Source organism: Anabrus simplex, chromosome 10 (genome assembly GCF_040414725.1).
Source record: "Anabrus simplex isolate iqAnaSimp1 chromosome 10, ASM4041472v1, whole genome shotgun sequence".
Classification (NCBI taxonomy): Eukaryota; Metazoa; Arthropoda; class Insecta; order Orthoptera; family Tettigoniidae; genus Anabrus; species Anabrus simplex.
This window is the reverse complement of record NC_090274.1, coordinates 70,429,786-70,448,311: the sequence shown is the minus strand read 5'-3', so window position 1 is coordinate 70,448,311 and position 18,526 is coordinate 70,429,786. Positions and strand designations below refer to the sequence as shown.

At 38.9% G+C, this 18,526-nt stretch overlaps 1 protein-coding gene across 3 annotated transcripts in view; it reads left to right on the top strand.

Annotated features, from left to right (window-relative positions):
• Pfk (ATP-dependent 6-phosphofructokinase) overlaps positions 1-18,526 on the top strand; it is a 194,668-nt gene that overhangs the window by 104,732 nt on the left and 71,410 nt on the right. For all 3 annotated transcript variants that reach the window (XM_067154686.2, XM_068229476.1, XM_068229477.1), the window contains exon 10: positions 12,648-12,794. In XM_067154686.2, the coding sequence (XP_067010787.2) occupies positions 12,648-12,794 (147 nt within the window). The remainder of the gene's footprint in view (positions 1-12,647; positions 12,795-18,526) is intronic.

Sequence of the window (18,526 nt, the reverse complement as noted above, 5' to 3'; positions counted from 1 at the left end):
TATGACAGGGTACCGAGGGAAAAGATGTTCGCCATACTGGGGGACTATGGAATTAAAGGTAGATTATTAAAATCAATCAAAGGCATTTATGTTGACAATTCGGCTTCAGTGAGAATTGATGGTAGAATGAGTTCTTGGTTCAGGGTACTTACAGGAGTTAGACAAGGCTGTAATCTTTCACCTTTGCTGTTCGTAGTTTACATGGATCATCTACTGAAAGGTATAAAATGACAGGGAGGGATTCAGTTAGGTGAAAATGTAGTAAGCAGTTTGGCCTATGCTGACGACTTGATCTTAATGGCAGACTGTGCCTAAAGCCTGCAATCTAATAGCTTGGAACTTGAAAATAGGTGCAATGAGTATGGTATGAAAATTAGCCTCTCGAAGACTAAATTGATGTCAGTAGGTAAGAAATTCAACAGAATTGAATGTCAGATTGGTGATACAAAGCTAGAACAGGTCGATAATTTCAAGTATTTAGTTTGTGTGTTCTCCCAGGATGGTAATAGAGTAAGTGAGATTGAATCAAGGTGTAGTAAAGCTAATGCAGTGAGCTCGCAGTTGCGATCGGCAGTATTCTGTAAGAAGGAAGTCAGCTCCCAGACGAAACTATCTTTACATCGGTCTGTTTTCAGACCAACTTTGCTTTACGGGAGCGAAAGCTGGGTGGACTCAGGATATCTTATTCATAAGTTAGAAGTAACAGACATGAAAGTAGCAAGAATGATTGCTGGTACAAACAGGTGAGAACAATGGCAGGAGGGTACTCGGAATGAGGAGATAAGATCTAATTTAGGAATGAACTTGATGGATGAAGCTGTACGCATAAACCGGCTTCGATGGTGGGGTCATGTGAGGCGAATGGAGGAGGATAGGTTACCTAGGAGAATAATGGACTCTGTTATGGAGGGTAAGAGAAGTAGAGGGAGACCAAGACGACGATGGTTAGACTCTGTTTCTAACGATTTAAAGATAAGAGGTATAGAACTAAATGAGGCCACAACACTAGTTGCAAATCGAGGATTGTGGCGACGTTTAGTAAATTCTGAGAGGCTTGCAGACTGAACGCTGAAAGGCATAACAGTCTATAATGATTATGTATGTATGTAAAACTGTTTTGTTAAGATCTAAATTTGTTCTTCATCACGTTTTGAATTAATTTAATTCAATTGCCATTCCTTCTATGAAGCATGGTGTGCTAACTTCATTTTAAATGTGTGTGTTGTCTGATTTTGACTGATCATGTGTCTGAAATGTATACATCAGTTTGTAGAAAGTTTGAACATTTGTATGTTTCACTTTATCCCAAAGAAGGGTTCTGACTTGGTTGTTAGAAATTAATGAATTACTGGTTGAATTCCTGATGTTCCCAATGTTGCATTTGTTGCTATTCTTATCTGTGTACTACAAATATATTCAAATTTGTCAACATTTTGTAAAAGCACATTGTTCTATCAAGTATCTAGCCCACCTGGTGGCCATGATCATTAAGGGGAAGTCTGTATGGTACACGGTTAGCTGGTTTGAGTCCCGTTGGTCAAAACATTGTTCATCAGAATGTTGGCCAGCAGGGTAGAAGAGAGGTGATAAACAATTTCTAATCACTAGATTGCATGCCAAAAGCATGGATTCAGTGTCAATATAGAACGAGGGCATATGACACTGTTGAAGGCGATTCATCTGTCGGATGGAGATGGAGACGTTAAGCCTTGAGGAGACCCCTTGGTGCTTTTCGACAGGAGTAGGCTATATGCTGGTGCTGTGTTTCACCCTCTTCCTTCCTACTATCATACATCATGTCATTCACTTCATCTCATTAGCTCCTCTGATGATGTTGACATCAGGAACGGCATCTGGTCGTAAAAACTCGCTACGAAAATTCATCTTGCTTCATACCTGAGCCCATAGAGAAACTGTACAAGTATTGGACATATATACAGTTCTGTTAAGTATCTCTATGGAAAGGGACACTAGATGGAAAGAAGGTAGATTAAGTTGATCAGTTCCAGTACCTTGGCAGCATTGTAACCTGAGTTGGCCATTGCTCAGAGGAAATCACCAATAGGATTCAGAAGGGAGCTCCTTTGTACCTTGAAGTCAGGAACCTGCTCTGCTCTGGAACAACCAAATTCCTGTAATAAACTTTGTATTAGGCCTACTTTGAACCAATAACAACGTATGGTCTGTAAACTTGCACCATCAAACAAAGGGGATAACAGCAGACTCCAGGCTGGGAAATGAAATTTCTGAGGTCAGTGCTGCAGAAAACGAGACGAGATAAGATCCGGAAGGAAAAGGTCCGCGAAGACATCCAGGTGAAACCATTCAACGAAATTCTAGCAACATCAAGATCGAGATGGTTTCGTCACTTGAAGAGGATGAATCTGAAGAGGGCAGCACGAAGATGGTTTGACAAAGATCTGAAGGGAAAGTGACCTAGGAGGAGACCAAGGACACGATGTATCTCCCAGATAAAAGATGATCTGCAAGGAAGAGTAGTGGAACTGTGTAAAGTTGAAGAATAAGAAAAAGAAGTAGTAGTGGTAGTGAACTTGCATAGATTTATGTGGAGAGCGCTCTTGCACCACAGCCGGGAAACTGGAGACTGTTAGATGATGATGATGATGATGATGATGATGATGGAAAGGGACAATGTACATGTGTGAATATACATCTGAAGACAGGGAGCCTGTAAGGAGAGTAGATTTAGTACATACGCAAGGTTATTAAACAGAATAACTACATAACATAGTTAATTGTAGCTTTTGCATTCTAAGCTCAAGATTGTAGTACTGAATTCTGGTGCTCTTGGTTGACATTTAAGAGTGCTTTTATCTGGGAGACCTTTGTTAAAAAACTACTTTCCAAGGCAAATTATCATTATCATCATCTTGTTTCAGCCTCTTAGGAGCAAGGTTAACACTTGATGGCCTTTCTGGATTTCCAGTCTTCCTTCATCTTGATGAAGAATGCAGTTCTTCGCTCTTCAGACCACTTCACGCCAGGTCGTTTTCTCACTCTTTCCGGAGTAGCCTTTATCCCGTGTAGGTCCTGAACTTACTTCTTTCATGAACCAGTGCCTTATGTCCTCCTTCACTGCAGTTGCTTGTGGAGAGGTACATTTCCAAGCTATGAGAAGATGTAGAATTCTTGAGACAGATGACCATAAAACATAAGTTTAATTGGCCTCAATTCTTTCTGGTAATCATGAGGGACATTGATTTATCTTGAATTTGTTGATCCAAAATCTATAGATCTAGTACGTTTGGGATCTGTGAATGAACTTTGGTACAAACTGCACTCTAAACTTAGATAGTGGTCCAAATTAATATGAGTACCTCTAAGCAATTTCACGTTCCGTATCTTGCAGAAATTGTGCTGGGAGATGGCAGTGTGGTCTGTTTGATGTTCGCCAGTCGGTTCATTAGGCGAGGATTTTTTCTGAAGTGGGTGATCATAATTTTAAGGTTCATCTGCTTGTAGGTATCAATGTTGCGGTTGGTTTGGGTGTGAACTCTTTGTGGTGTATCTAAATTTGAAATCACTTAGGAGAATGTTTAGAGTCTACAGAATTCACAATGGATGTTTTTTTTTTTTTTCTATTTGCTTTACGTCACACTGACACAGATAGGTCTTATGGCGACAATGGGACAGGAACAGCCTAGGTATTGGAAGTAAGCGGCCATGGCCTTAATTGTACAGCCCCAGCATTTGCCTGGTGTGAAAATGGGAAACCACGGAAAACCATCTTCGGGGCTGCCAACAGTGGGATTCGAACCCACTATCTCCTGGATACGAGCTCACAGCTGCGCGCCCCTAACCGCATGGCCAACTCGCCCAGTATACAATGGATGTATGAACAAGAGAAGGCTATGTCTAAAATAACTAAATTAGCAGATGTACTCTTAGCCTGAGATTTGAAGATCTGTTATCCATATATCATTGAGGTATCTTCCGATAGGTTAGAAAATGTCTCTTGAATTGCAAGAATTTGTCCAGAGGTTTTGTGAGCTCGATGTGTTGGCAACTCGAGTAAGTGTCCGAACATTGAAGGTTCCTATATTAAAGCTCTATTTAGGCCTGTTTCTTTGAGATGAAGGATCCTTTGACTGGTCTTCGACATTTGCACTAGGTATAGTGACCCCAGAATTGAATACGCTACTTTTACTGCTCGCTGTGTGGACCTGGATTCCCTCATAGAGTTACTAGCTGGGGTATCATTTCCCTTAAAGAAAATGTGTAATTAGTCTACCTTGGTCAATACATCATATGTTAAGTAAAAGCACATTAAGGGTACAGGATGATAATTTTGATGCTTTTCTTACGTATTGAAACTTACATCAGGACTTCAAGAATAAGTGTTATATATATTCTTCTATATGATTTTTTGGTTGTGTTTGTTTTCATGCTATGATAAGTTAAAAAGTTTCAAGATTAATTCTTTCTTATGGAATTCTAGTGTGTTGTTTTTCTAGAGTATTCTACAGATTTTATATAGAGAGAAAAATGCATTTTTTCTACTTCCCCCATTTGGAGGCTGACAAAAAAACAAAGCTTACATGAAAAGTTGATTGTCAACTACAAGGTTCATGTAAAATATGTCTATAAATGATTGGTAAACCATATTATGGCCTACCTATTACTTAGTAAAAATCGTATCAGTTTTGAAACCCATAAGGAAATCCTGATAGACTAAGAGTATAATTGATGTCGTACTATTGTTATTGAGCCTTTCAGTGATGTTAACCCAGTGTCCTTAATAAATTGGTTATCCAAATTAAATTTCCTACAAAAGTTGTAAAATGTGTGAGTAATGGTGTCTCTTGTTCCTATCATCAATCCTAATACTTCTGTGACCGGGCTGAGTGGCTCAGACGGTTGAGGCGCTGGTCTTCTGACCCCAGCTTGGCAGGTTCGATCCTGGCTCAGTCCGGTGGTGTTTGAAGGTGCTCAATTACGTCACCCTCGTGTCGGTAGATTTACTGGCACGTAAAAGAACTGCAGGACTAAATTCTGGCACCTCAGCATCTCTGAAAGCAGTAAAAGTACTTACTGGGACGTAAAGCCAATAACATTATTATTATGATGATGATGATGATGATGATGATGATTATTATTATTATTATTATTATTATTATTATTATTATTATTTCTTCGAATGAGCTATCTAAGGACCACGATGTTCAACTTCTCTGCTTGGAGAGGGACTTGATATTTTCCCAATCCTCGCACATTCTCTGGCTATGCTTCTCTCTTCTTTCCTTTGTCCAAAGGGTACCTCTTTTCTTTACATGATGATCTGTCCTAAAACCTCATTTGTTTGATTATTCTTCTAAGAGGTGCTCGGTTTCTGATGTCTTTTACAGTTACTCCCAGTTCCTGCATGTCTCTCTTCACTTCTGTTAGCCATGGTGTCCCTATCTTTCTGTTTGTCCAGTAGTTGAGAAGCCGGGTAGGTCATCCTAGTTGGGTTCAGCCTCATGACATGTCCGATAGAAGGTCAGACGCTTCTTCCCGACTACGTCTGTGATTTTTTCAGTATAACTCTATAGTTCCTGGTTTGGTCACCTTCTGTACTCGCCGTCTACTTTGATCTGTCCTAGTATCTTTTTCAAGATCTTCCTCTCCTGGACCTCCAGTTTGTCCAGCAATCCTTTCATGTTCAACATCAAGCATTCTGTGGCATATAGGGCTTCTTGGTGGTTATTATTATTATTATTATTATTATTATTATTATTATTATTATTATTATTATTATTATTATTATTGAGTTCATATGATATTTCTCAGCATAATATTGAATTGTAGGTTCATATACATCACATTTCTCCTTGTGTACATCATGTGGTTGAGTGGATGATGCCTTGGTTCTAATTGTGGGGTCTATTATGAACCCTTTACTTGAGCCTGGTGGTATAGCTAACATGTCAGTCTAGTGGCTTGACCCAGCCCGAGACAATTCATGTATCTCCTCGTAGACTGTATATTGCTTTCCACATAGGGCTTCAGCAATCATAGAACTTATACAATGATGTGAATTCCGTAGTGTGTCATTAAATGGACAGAGACCCAAGACGTGACAAAGTGTTTCAATCTCACTGTGACAATGCCGACATCGGTTATTGTCTCGGGACCTGCCAGGTAATGCACGAACTGGAACTAAATTTGCTGTCAGTTTTATGGCATTCTTTGGGTTTTCTTGCCCATTAATTGGCTGGTGCCTATTCCTTATACAGTTTAACACCCTTACCCTTTTGTGGTAAGGCACACCAGGCATCGAATTCTTTCTCACAGAGTTGTCATGCGAGCGAAACCTTGTCTGATTCATATTCAGTATTCGGGAATAGGCCAAGTTTTTCGAAGCACTTCCTGCTTCCATATGAAGGTCTCTGGTGTGGTTAATGTGTATATTGTTGGATTGATGGAGAACTTGTCATGCAATTTTGTGCTGTAGATAAGCCTCGCAACTGCACTTGAAAAGACTTGAATGTACCTTTAATGTGGTTTTACTTAACATTTAATATATTGATCAAGGTGGTCTAATTGCGTATTTTCTTTACTTTAAAGTCAATGCAGAACAAGTATGAGATCCTTAAATTGTATAATTTCCATTTTAGACTTTTCTATAGTGCTGCATTCAAGTGTGGGAAGGTAATGGTGGGAGCTGGGCACCGAGAGAGAACCACGATGGGTAGTTTCAGAGCTGAGGTTTTATTTTTTTTAAGTTCTCTTCTCCTTGCCAAACTGCTTTCTCTACAGCTCGGTGAGCTTTGCCTGCCCTGAATTTAATTCAGGTTGACTCCCTAGGTCTTGTGTCCTTTCTGCCTTCGGGCCGTTGATACAGGAGTGGTTACCATTCCCTTCTTGTGCACAGTGCTCCTTGCCATTGTCACCCAAGTGATCATGTGCCTCAGACACTGCTGCTCCTTTTTATAGGAGTCGCAGCTTACTCTTAACATGCAGATATGGATCATGTTAGTGTTTTCCGGGCTTGTAGGCCATGGTCCAGGAGCCTGTGATGGTTCGGGTGTTTCACCGAAGACTGCGTTCGGTACTATCACGGGTGCTAAAGGGTTTATTGTGTCACCTATTCAATACATTATACATTTTTAAACATTTAGGAATTTATTACCATTTCCATTCGAGACATGTTTCGTCCTTCTTTGAGGGCATCATCAGTCCTAGTACCACCTCAAGGCATAAATCAGGTACCTGATTAGCAATTAAATTGTAAATACTAAGATACAAACTTAACATATTACAATGGAAAGAAAAAATGCCCAGTGATGATACAGATAAACAATAAATAAAAACATTAAACAACAAATTTAAAACAAAATGTATGGAATAGGTTACACAATAAATCCTTTAGCATCCTACATATAGTATCTTCAATACGGATTAACAATGATATTTATCACTTGCAACTATCAACAGTTTGGACTGACTTCGATAGCAGCAGAGCTCACAGTGGAAGGGAAGAAGTGGTGTTGCAATTCCACCTCATTATATAGTGCAGGCTACGGTGCACTGCTCGCCCGTTGGTCTGCCATGCTGGAGGGGTGGTCGCTGATTGGCTGATCTTCAGCCTATGATTGAAGCATTAAGGAGCCCGATGTACATCGCCCTGCCTTGGTGGAGGCAGGCAACTGATTACCCGTTGCTTTTTTGTTTTGTTTGCCGTGGCCATCGCATCCTCGAGGATTTAAGGCTACAAGATCCCATGCAGCTGTGGCCAGGTATATATAGGCACAATAAAACGCAGCATCGCCACATGACTGAAGGAGCATAACAGACATAACCAGCTGGGACAAACAAAAAGATCATCAGTCGCTGAAAATTTGCTGCTAGCAGGCCATGACATACAGTAGAGTGACACCAAAGTACTGTCAACTACTATATCTTATCACACCTGGCTACAAAGGATAGCCATTGAAATCCTGAAGTACGCCAACAGCTTCATCTGTAAAGAGGAATCTGAATGGGTAAACAAAGCCTGGTTTCCAATCCTGAAAGCCTTAAATTGTAGAGGACACAATGCCGCAGCAGACCAGAGAAAGCAACGGGTGATCAATTGCCTGTGTCTGCCAAGGTAGGTCGATGTCCTTCGGGCTTAGGAGATATCACTGAAAACTAGAGATATTGCTTCTACTGATGTGTGCCTGGTTTCTTTCTGTTACATGTTCTGCTTGACCTTGCTTGATTTTCTGACAGCATGACGTGATGAGGTTTGGAAAGTTCTTAATTTCCTTCTTCCATGTCTTGTAATTTTGTTTACCAGATAATGTAAGATATTACAAATCCCACATCCCTATGATTGGATTTAATACTATATATGACTTCCTTAAAACTTATGGTCACTTAAAATTTGAAGCTTGCTTTCGTGCCTGTTCACCTTATACTAGTGGCTGGAATGCTATCTTCTTTTAGGAAATGAGGCGAAGAACTGAAATCACTATACAAATGTACAGAGTGACTGAGTGATCTACAGTTTCATGTACATATTTGTGAAATTACCTATTACATGTATATGTTGCTAGTGTGGTTTTATATTGTGTTATGTGCATTATTTTAATATACTGAAATTTTATGTTTTATCTACCTTTCAGACTGTCAGTTGAATACTTTGTAAATACTTTGTATATATGAAATTCCAATATAATTGATCCATTATTGGACATTGTAAATTTTCCAGCTAACTCATTCCTGTTGCCAGCGTTTTGCCCCAGTGTGCCAATTTGGGCTCATCAGTTGGTAACTAGCACACCTACCAAGATGTATATTTCAGTTTTCCTATGGGAATCTATTTCTGTAACATCTGATGGCCTAGGAAGCATCAATTTTTGAAAAAGAGACTGTCTCTCGTAGTACATTAACACTGCCAGAGGTTCAAAGAAGCCTATGCAGTGGCCTCCACTATATGCCCTAGCAGGTGTGCCCTGGTAGGTGTGCTAGTTACCAACCCAAATTGAAACACTGGGGCAAAACACTTGGCAACAGGAATGAGTTAGCTGGAAAATTTATAATGTCCAATAACGGACCAATTATATTGGTAGGATAAATTAACTCATTTGGGACATACATTTCAGGTTCCCTATGGGACTCGATTTCTGTAACAAATATGAAATTCTTTCATAAATTTCAGTCTGATTTTTTCTTCAGGGTTGGGAAGTATTGAATTACTTCTAACAAACACTTTGTTTTTAGTACTTGTTACTTGCAATGTAATGTTGACTTTAATTTACTTCTTGAAATAATTTTAATCATGACATTCTGTTAATCGTTGCATTAAGCTGCTTCAGTGGGTCAGTGATAGTGTCGGCCTCTGGATCCCAAGGCAGCCGGTTCAGACCTGGCAGAGGTAGTTGGTTTTTGAAGGGTGGAAAAAAACGTCCACTCAACACTCCATGTCATATGATGTTGGCATGGAAAAGATTTCTGGTGACATGTTTGGTGTTTTTCCAACAAAATGCATTAAAACTCAGCCATAGACGCCCAAGAGAGATTCGGTTTACTCTGCCATCTAAGAGGCATAAGTAAAACCGAGCATCGAAATTGACAAGCAGACAGCCAGATGATGTCAAACTAAAATTACTGCATACGGTAGCTGAGGCAACATTATTATTATTATTATTATTATTATTATTATTATTATTATTATTATTATTATTATTATTATTATTATTGTTGTTGTTGTTGTTGTTGTTGTTGTTGTTGTTGTTGTTGTTATATGTGAATAAGCCCATTAAGACTATGCAAAGTACAGGGCAATACAAAATGATGGACCTGATTTCATAAATTTAGTCTATGAAATCTAATGAACATATACTGTGAGATATGCGCAAAGAAAGGCAAACTCTCAAAGTTTAGTTGAGTTTAGATTTCATCTCACATGGTTTCATTTTCAGCCGTTACGAGCGCGCAGGAAGCGAGTAAAGAAAATGGCTGCGGCTGGAGAGCAGAAGTCGTTCTGTGTGCTCGATTACCATGTAAACAAGTCTGTGGTTAGTGTTCAACGGCATTTCTGTACCAGGTATGGAAGAGACCCACCTACTGGAAAAGCCATTTGTGCGTGGTATGAAAAATTCAGAGACACAGGCTACATCTGTAAGCGAAAGTCGGCTGGCCGTCCTTCGACCGGGGAAGAGACAGTGGAACGTGTTTGCGCCAGTTTCGTGCGGAGTCCGCAGAAGTCCACCTACTGGGCAGCGAGGCAACTTGAACTTCCACAGGCAACTGTTTGACACACTATGAAAAATTGTTTATAGAATTTCCTGAAAACACATTTGTTGTAAGAAATTAGTTCATTTAGCTGTAGGAATATACAAGAAGAATATTCTTCGTAGTATTCAACAACGTAGATACAATTCAGAATTCAGTCTTGATGAGATGTGGAAATGGGCATATATGCATAGTGTTGTTGTGGTAGAGAAGAAGTCTTATGATATTCTTCTTATCACTGCGAAGCGTAGATACACTTTAAAATCATTCATAATCTTGATGAGACTTAGGCAAAGATATCAGCAGGGAATAAAAAGATGGTGACAAAATTCATGAGAATGTCTGATCGGGGGTGCCGTGACTGTTAAAAGTGTGTCAGGTGAATTGTTGACAGATAGAGAGGACACCAAGAAGAGACAGAAAGAGGACTTCGAAAAACTTCTCAATCCTCAGGTTACATCAGGGGTGCAAGAAGCAGAATATAAACTACAGAATGGTAGTGATGATGTGAGAAAAATATCAGTCGAAGTGGAACATGTTACCAAGAATATGCATTCTGGGAGAGCAGCAGGATGTGATGGTATAACAAGTGATATGATTGATGCTCCAGAACCTTTTGGAATTCACAAGTGATAAAAGCTGTCTGGAAGGACAAATAGGTGCGTAAAGAGTGGGGGGAAAAGTGAAATATTCCTGATTTTTAAGAAAGACGTGTGGCAATGGTAGGGGAGTTACTCAGATCCCACGTACAGCATAGATTTGTTGTGAAGAAGTCCTTGAATGTAGACTGTGAAAAATAATGGAAGAAAATCTAGAAGCGGAACAGCATAGTTTTCAAGGAAGAAGATCGACTGTGGACCTTATCTTTAGTATAATTCAACTGATTGAAAGAAGTTGGGAGTTCAATAAGGAGGTAGTGATGACCTTTGTTGATATACTGAAGGTACATAATAATGTAGCAAGGCAGAGAGTTTGGAATGTGTTAAGAAGTTGGGGAGGATTTGATAAGAATAAACCAAGTTTTTTTATAGAAACAGTGAGAATAGAGTGAAAACACGGCTTGAAAAGACAGATTGGTTCGAAGTAAAAATGTTCTCCGACAAGGAAGTGTACTGTTGCCTCTTTTCCTCCTCATTGTGATGGATGAAGTCACCAAAGAAATGAAAAGTAAATTGGAACCAGAAAGGATCAATCGATCAGTCAATCAATTAATTATTTTTATTGTTGTGCAGTTGACAAGAGCTGAAAACTTCAAATAATACCTAGAAAGTGTAATTGAAGAAAATGGAGGAAAGAGGATGGAAATCAATAAAAAAAGGAAGGTGTGCAAATGGATTCTTGAAGAATGTGGGAGGATTGATATGGAACAGGGATTTACCACAGGGATGTAAACGAATTATCTACAAGACTTATTTTGTGCCAATTTTGATATATGGATCAGAAACGTGGAGAGGGTTAAAAGTAGAATACAAGCAGTGGAAATGAAGTTTCAAAGGTGTCGAGTAGGTTTAACAAGAATGGACAGAGTAAGAAATGAGAGTTTGGGAAATGGTAAATGAGGTACCCCTACAGGAAAAGATAGAAAAATCAAAGTTGCAGTGGTATGGACATGTTAAAAGAAAGGGAGATACGAAGAAAGATGTTAGAAATGGAGTTGACGGGAAGGAGATCTAGAGGAAGACCGAGGGACAGGCGGCTGAAAGGTGTAAAGAAGAGCATCGAGGCAAGAGGAGGGAACTGGATGACATTGAGAGAAGAAAAGTGGTGGATGGACAGAAAATGATGAAGAGGCTTATGTTCCAAGCAGACCCAGCCTGTGGTTGGAAACTGCTCCAGATGATGATGATGATGATGATGATGGTGATGATTGTAACTGTTGTATGGCTTCGGCTACCTGTGTGGAGGCATATTAATTTGATACCATCTGGCTGCCTGTTCTTGAATTTCGATGTTCCATTTTACTCTAGACCTACTAGATAGCAGGATAAGTCAAATCTGTCTTGGATATCTCTGGCTGAGTTTTGTGATGAATTTTATCGGGTTAACACCAATCGTGTGACCAGAGATCTTTTACATGCCGAGATTGTACGACATGGAGTGTTGAGTGGACTTTTTTTTTCCCTGCCCTTCAAAAATCTGACTACCTCTGCTGGGTTTGAGCCCCAGAGACAGACAGACCACTAATCCACAGCTAAACAGTCACTTTTGTCATTTTTTGGTCTACAATGGCATTTTCTCCATAACTTTTCCTAGTCTTTTTAAGCCCGTCAAGAGGAAGTAAGAAACTCTTTATATCCTCTTTCGCAGTTCTTTCTCTCTTGAAGCTGAAACACTGCTCTTGTAATTAGTAGTTCAAAAGACTATGGGCTAAAGATTGGGCTATGTCATGAAAGAAATTACTTATTGCAGAGTCTTGGTTGTTTCAGGAAGGTTACACCTTGGCCGTGATGCACATCGGCGCTCCTGCTTGTGGTATGAATGCAGCTGTTCGGTCATTCGTGAGAAACTGTATCTACCGTGGGGACACTGTCTATGGCATCCATGATGGTGTTGAAGGACTGGTAGCTGGCAATGTAAGGACTATGTTTCACTATTTCACTGCAAATATTATTGTTCCGAGAGGAACTCATATACAGTAGAACCTCATTAATCTGGACTAATTGAGGCTTCAGGTTGTCCGAATTAAACAAAATAACTTATGAAATGTGCCAAGGTACATACTTAAACATACTGTTCAGTAAAAAGATAATGTATAGTACAGTATTTTAAATTTAAGTAATACAAAGGTTATATTCTGTAAACGATATAATGTAATACAGTATTAGGCCCTACAAAATACAGAATAATAGTGCAGTACACAATTAGAACATGGCAATCAAGGCACAACTTCATTGACCACACGTGACACACTTACTAGTTTGAAGAAACCGCTGACCTTTCGTTGTCTTCTTTTGACATTAATTTCTTTAATAATTAACTCACTCGGATGTCTCAAATGTTCGTGATGTGCAGATATGTTTTCATCGTTATCTTCAATGTATTTAATGACAGTCATTAGATGGTCTTTAATTTCACTGTGTTCTGGCTTAGGGTTAATATCACCTGCTTCATCCTGGTCATATTCATCCGTTTCAGATGTGTCTGAGTTTGAAACTCAGCTTTATACTGTAATTGCATTTATGTATTATTATTATTATTATGATTATTATTATTATTATTATTATTATTATTATTATTATTATTATTATTATTATTATTATTATTATTGAGGAAAGCAACGCAACGGGGAAACTACCTCACTCATCTTTTCCCTAGTATGCCTCTTCACTGACGCCTAGGTTATCTATGACAGCTGTTGGCAGAACTGTGGAGGATGAAACCCGCCTTCGGGCTGAAAACCCAACATACATTATTATTATTATTATTATTATTATTATTATTATTATTATTATTATTATTATTATCTTTTTTGTATTCATTTATATTTTATGTTTCTGGTACAGCTTCACAGTCTGTATGTTGCTAGGGAAGTTGTAACTTAAAGTATACAGACGTGCCAAAAGACTCCCGATTTTTCATCGTTCCTCCCGATCGCCGGTCCCGATCTTCCGATTTTCAGAGCAATATCCGTAATTTTCGTATTATTTTGAACTCCCGCGGACTTCCTCCTCCTATTGATGTATGGCTGAGTATGGCTGGTCGACAGTAGTTCTAATAATGATACCAGATGACAGTACGGGGCACGTTGGCGAGTCATGTGCTGCTCTTTGGTCTATAATACAGTCATTCTCTTTGCAAGCGAGTCAAGCGAGTAACATTCCCTTTGGAGTAACCTAACTTCACAAACATAGAAGTGCTCGTGTTGTGCTTTAATATTTGTTTTGGCCAAAATGTCAAAAAAAAAAAGAATATGATGCAGTGTTTAAAAGTGCTTATAGGGAAGAGTTTCCGTGTTTGAGTGAATGCTACTGGAGCTAACATTGCCAAAATTTTGCTCTCAACTTTTCAGGAATTCTGCATTCCATTAAAACTGCCTAGCTCTTGGTGCTGATAATCCTCCAGTAATGGTAGGATTAAAGAATGGTGTGGCAGGATGTTTGAAGCGGGAAAATAGTAACATAATCATCGTACGCTGCTCTTATCACCTAATTCATCTTGCTGCCGAGAAGGGTGCGGCATGCTTGCCCGTAAATGTAGATGAAAGTATAATTGATATATTTTATTATCTAGAAAGGTGTGCAAAGAGGAAAGAAAAGTTCAGAGAATTTCAGACTTTACACAACACAGGGATCAGGAAAATTCTGAAGCATGGGCCTACTCGATGGTTATCACTAAGGTGTTTAGATAGGATTTTGCTTCAGTGGGTAGTTACATTATTTAGGAGCGAAATTGTGAGTAAGGATACTCAGATGGGAACTTCGAAGACTTACAAAATTCCTAAGCACAGTTTAAGTGCAGATGTGTCTTGTTTGTCTGAAAACGTTAAGAATTGTCATAACATTTCACCTCACTCCTCAGTTAAAAGGAAAACCCGGTCATCAGTTACATTTAAAAAATTAACACGTTCCGTGCGGTTCGGGTCACCATGTGCCCCGAAACATGTTACTCTTCTCCGTCGGTGCGAACTTCCCAGAATTGCGAAGTAAGTAACTACGTCCTAGTTACGAATTTCCGTTAACTAATGGCAACCTAGTGTTCCAATTGAAGTAAAGGATCGAGGCATACTCCTAGTTTTGATCGGCCCACCGGTGACCCGAAGGAAGTTTTTTTCATCTTCCATTCATATCGCTTCGTGTCACCCTGAGTCCCGATTGTTGTCTGACCTATATTTTTACGCGGGAATCGCTTAGCGCGGTTACGGTGATTGAAGCCTAGAGTGTTGCTGCCCGCAGATGGTAGATTGTTGTTTAAGGAGTAACTCTTCTGATATCTGCTTTCTACATTGCTCTTAGGAAAGCCTATAGAGGTTACTGGAGTAGTTATTGATATATTTATTATCTTCTGAATATAATATTTACAAGCAATTTCACGTCCTTTTTAGGTATGGAGCTTTCACATTCTGACACACCGGTGGCACGGAAAAGAAAGAGGGTTAGGACAGCACTGGGGTAGGCTTATATCACGTTCCGTGCGGTTCGGGTCACCATGTGCCTCGAAATATGTTACTCTTATCCGTCGGTGCGAACTTTCCAGAATTGCGAAGTGAGTAACTACGTCCTAGTTACGAATTTCCGTTAACTAATCGACAACATATTGTTCCAATGGAAGTAAAGGATCGAGGCATACTGCTAGTTCTGATCGGCCCACCGTTGACCCAATTATTTCCGGGGTCATTTCTGTTTCACGCAATTGTTGAATCGGAACACTGTCGCACAGGTAAATACGCTGGAATGTCTCCTCAACAATAACGCACACAACAAGTGCACATGCATGGTTTAGGATGTCATACTAGGGAGTAAACAAAGTCAAATTCGTCAGGTCACCGGTGACCCGAACCGATAATAACTAAAGGCAGCATCGGGTCACCGGTGGGCCGATACGACGTAATATTAAGTCATCGAAATTCACTGCCGCAGAGAACATGTTAAACTACTTATGACACTAAGAGCTATGCATTGTCACGTGAAGAACGACTTATTATGTTCCTTTCATCAACTTTACATAAATCATTTTGCTTTTTTCTCTCAAGTTTAATGGATATTTTTGAGAATCCAAACGTAGCTCTTCAGTTAAGTATGACGCACATCCACTTATTGAGGTCAGTTTTGGAGGAACTATTGAAGAATGTGATGACAAGGTTTGTGAAACCAGACGTTATTAAAAGATCCTCCTCTCTCCTTGATGTAGATTACCATACTCCAGCAAATCAAAAGGATGATTGTGATCTGATGATAGGGAACTCTCCGTTTGTTTTAGTGAAGTCTGAGGAAAAGTTCATATTCTTTAAGTCTGTTAGAAAGTGTTTCTCTTTATCGTGTGACTACATGGTACACACATTTTTATTCAAAGATGAAGTTTTAATTAATGCAGAAGTTGCAAATATTTCTTCTATAAGTAAGGCATAATTTTCTAGCCTTAGATTTTTCATAAACAAGTTTCCGAACATTTTGACTAGTGAAATGGAACATTTGGATAAAGAAACTGATATTCTGCACTCCCAGTTCTGTAACTTTCAGCTCGAAGAAAGAGACGTGGCAAAAGGAAGAATTGATGTTCAATGAGCATTGGTAGGTCAGATGAAATCAGCTGATGGTGTACTTAAATATGACAGATTCTCTAAGGTGATGCTTGCTATTTTATCAATTCCACATAGCAGTGCAGAATGTGAAAGGATTTTCAGCAGAGTCACAAAGACAAAGACAAAGACACAGTTCAGATCCTTGCTGTCTGAACAAACTTTGGAGAAACTTTTGACCTTGAAATCAGTTCAGCAAGTGCTTTGAACAAAAATTTAGTTCCGAGTTTCTGAAGAAGGCTAAGTCAACTACTGGTGTTTTGAACAACAATTAGTCGTAATGTGATGACGTGTTGAAGAATTAGAAGTCACATGTTCCTACAGTTCAGGTATGTCCAGTATTTAGTATTCACATGTAAATGATGGAAAAAAAATATATATGGGCAAATAGAATTGTTAATGTATTGAATTATAATGTATTTGTACATGTTCTGCCATGTGTCGTAATACGTCGCGATTCACTACGAAATTTCTCCTGATTTTTCACTTTTGAAAGTTGGCATGTCTGAGTATAAATAACAGTTATTTGGTTCTTCTTCCGGGTTGAACAGTGTTGTTGTTTTCTGGACATTCCATACAGTTTGTCGACGTTTGCAATACAATGCAGTATTCTTTGTCAAGGCGACTGAAATGTTCCTACGCAGTCCGAGGTAATCCGTCTCCCAGGTTGCTTGTAGTAATACATTCTAATAGCCTTCTGGATGAGTAAGGGTTTCAGCTTATTGCTGTTAAATCATATTTCCAATTCAACTTACTTTTTCTGCTATCATCACATATCACTATTAGATGATGGTAATCTTTTGTATTTATAACAAAAACATATTAAGAGCAGTTGCCAAATGCACACTTTTCTCATGGGAACTTCCCAGATATGAAAGATGTTATTAAACACAGAATGACATGTTTCATCCATTCAAATGGACATCATCATATTCTTTAAACACAGTCAGAATAGAAAATACATATACGTGTTATATACAGATGTTCATGAATTGTCAACTTGTTAATGTGCTGGGAAAGTGGTTATATAAATTATGAATTTCTGCTAATGATTGTTGTTGGAATACTTTACTTTTTCTGCAGGTCCTATTGCATGTCTTCTCACGAGCATACGTTAAACAAGTTTACAAATTGTGAAAGTAACATGATGTAGAATATGTACATATTTTTCATTCTGATTAACATTCGATGAATCAGTAGATTCATAACAAAAACATAATAAGAGTAGTTGCCAAATGCACACTTTTCTCATGGGAACTTCCCAGTCAGTTAAACACAACTTACAATACAATCACATTTCTCACATTTTGATTTGATAAAACTTTTCATTCTTTGGGGTCAAATTAATTTCACATTTGCATCCTGCACAGCTCCAATTTAACATTAGGTTAGTATGATAGGAGCCTGGAATTGCTAATGAAATCCATACTTTATGGAAGGAAGACAAGTATATGGCATTTTCGTGGAAAGATAAGCTTACTACGTCCGTTCATAGTAAGTGGCACAGCCCAGCAAAGATGGAGGTAGTCTATTTTGGCTGTGATTTTTACATTTAAAATATGAACTGCACATTTCTTTATTATCAAGTTAACCACATTATCAGCAATATTTTTTCAAAGTATGGTGCTTGTGGAAGCATTTGTTCAGGTATAGTTCTGGGTACCTTTAACAGGTCTCACAGTAAAGTGATGTCTCCCTTCTGCCTCCTTTCACTTGCCTGCCCGAACACGCAGCACAGTCCTTAGTTTTTTATCCTCACAACCATCTATGGTGTGTAGCTTCTCATTCAGTCATAATTCTTTGTTACAGCTTTTCCGTCAGGTGCACTTTTGGGCATTTTGGTTCCTAACATCTGCCACAACATCATGAAAACTTGATCCCTCAAAGACTTGTGACTTACTTCAGGCTTATTTTTTGCCTTTTGTTGAAAATTATTTAGGTGAAAACTGCTCACCAAAGCTACTTCCAACATCCAGAAGTACACTTTCCTCCACCACTTCAGGCCTTCACAACAAAACCGTAAGATGAACAGTAGTGATCAGCACAGTCAACCCCTTCTATTTTGGCTGC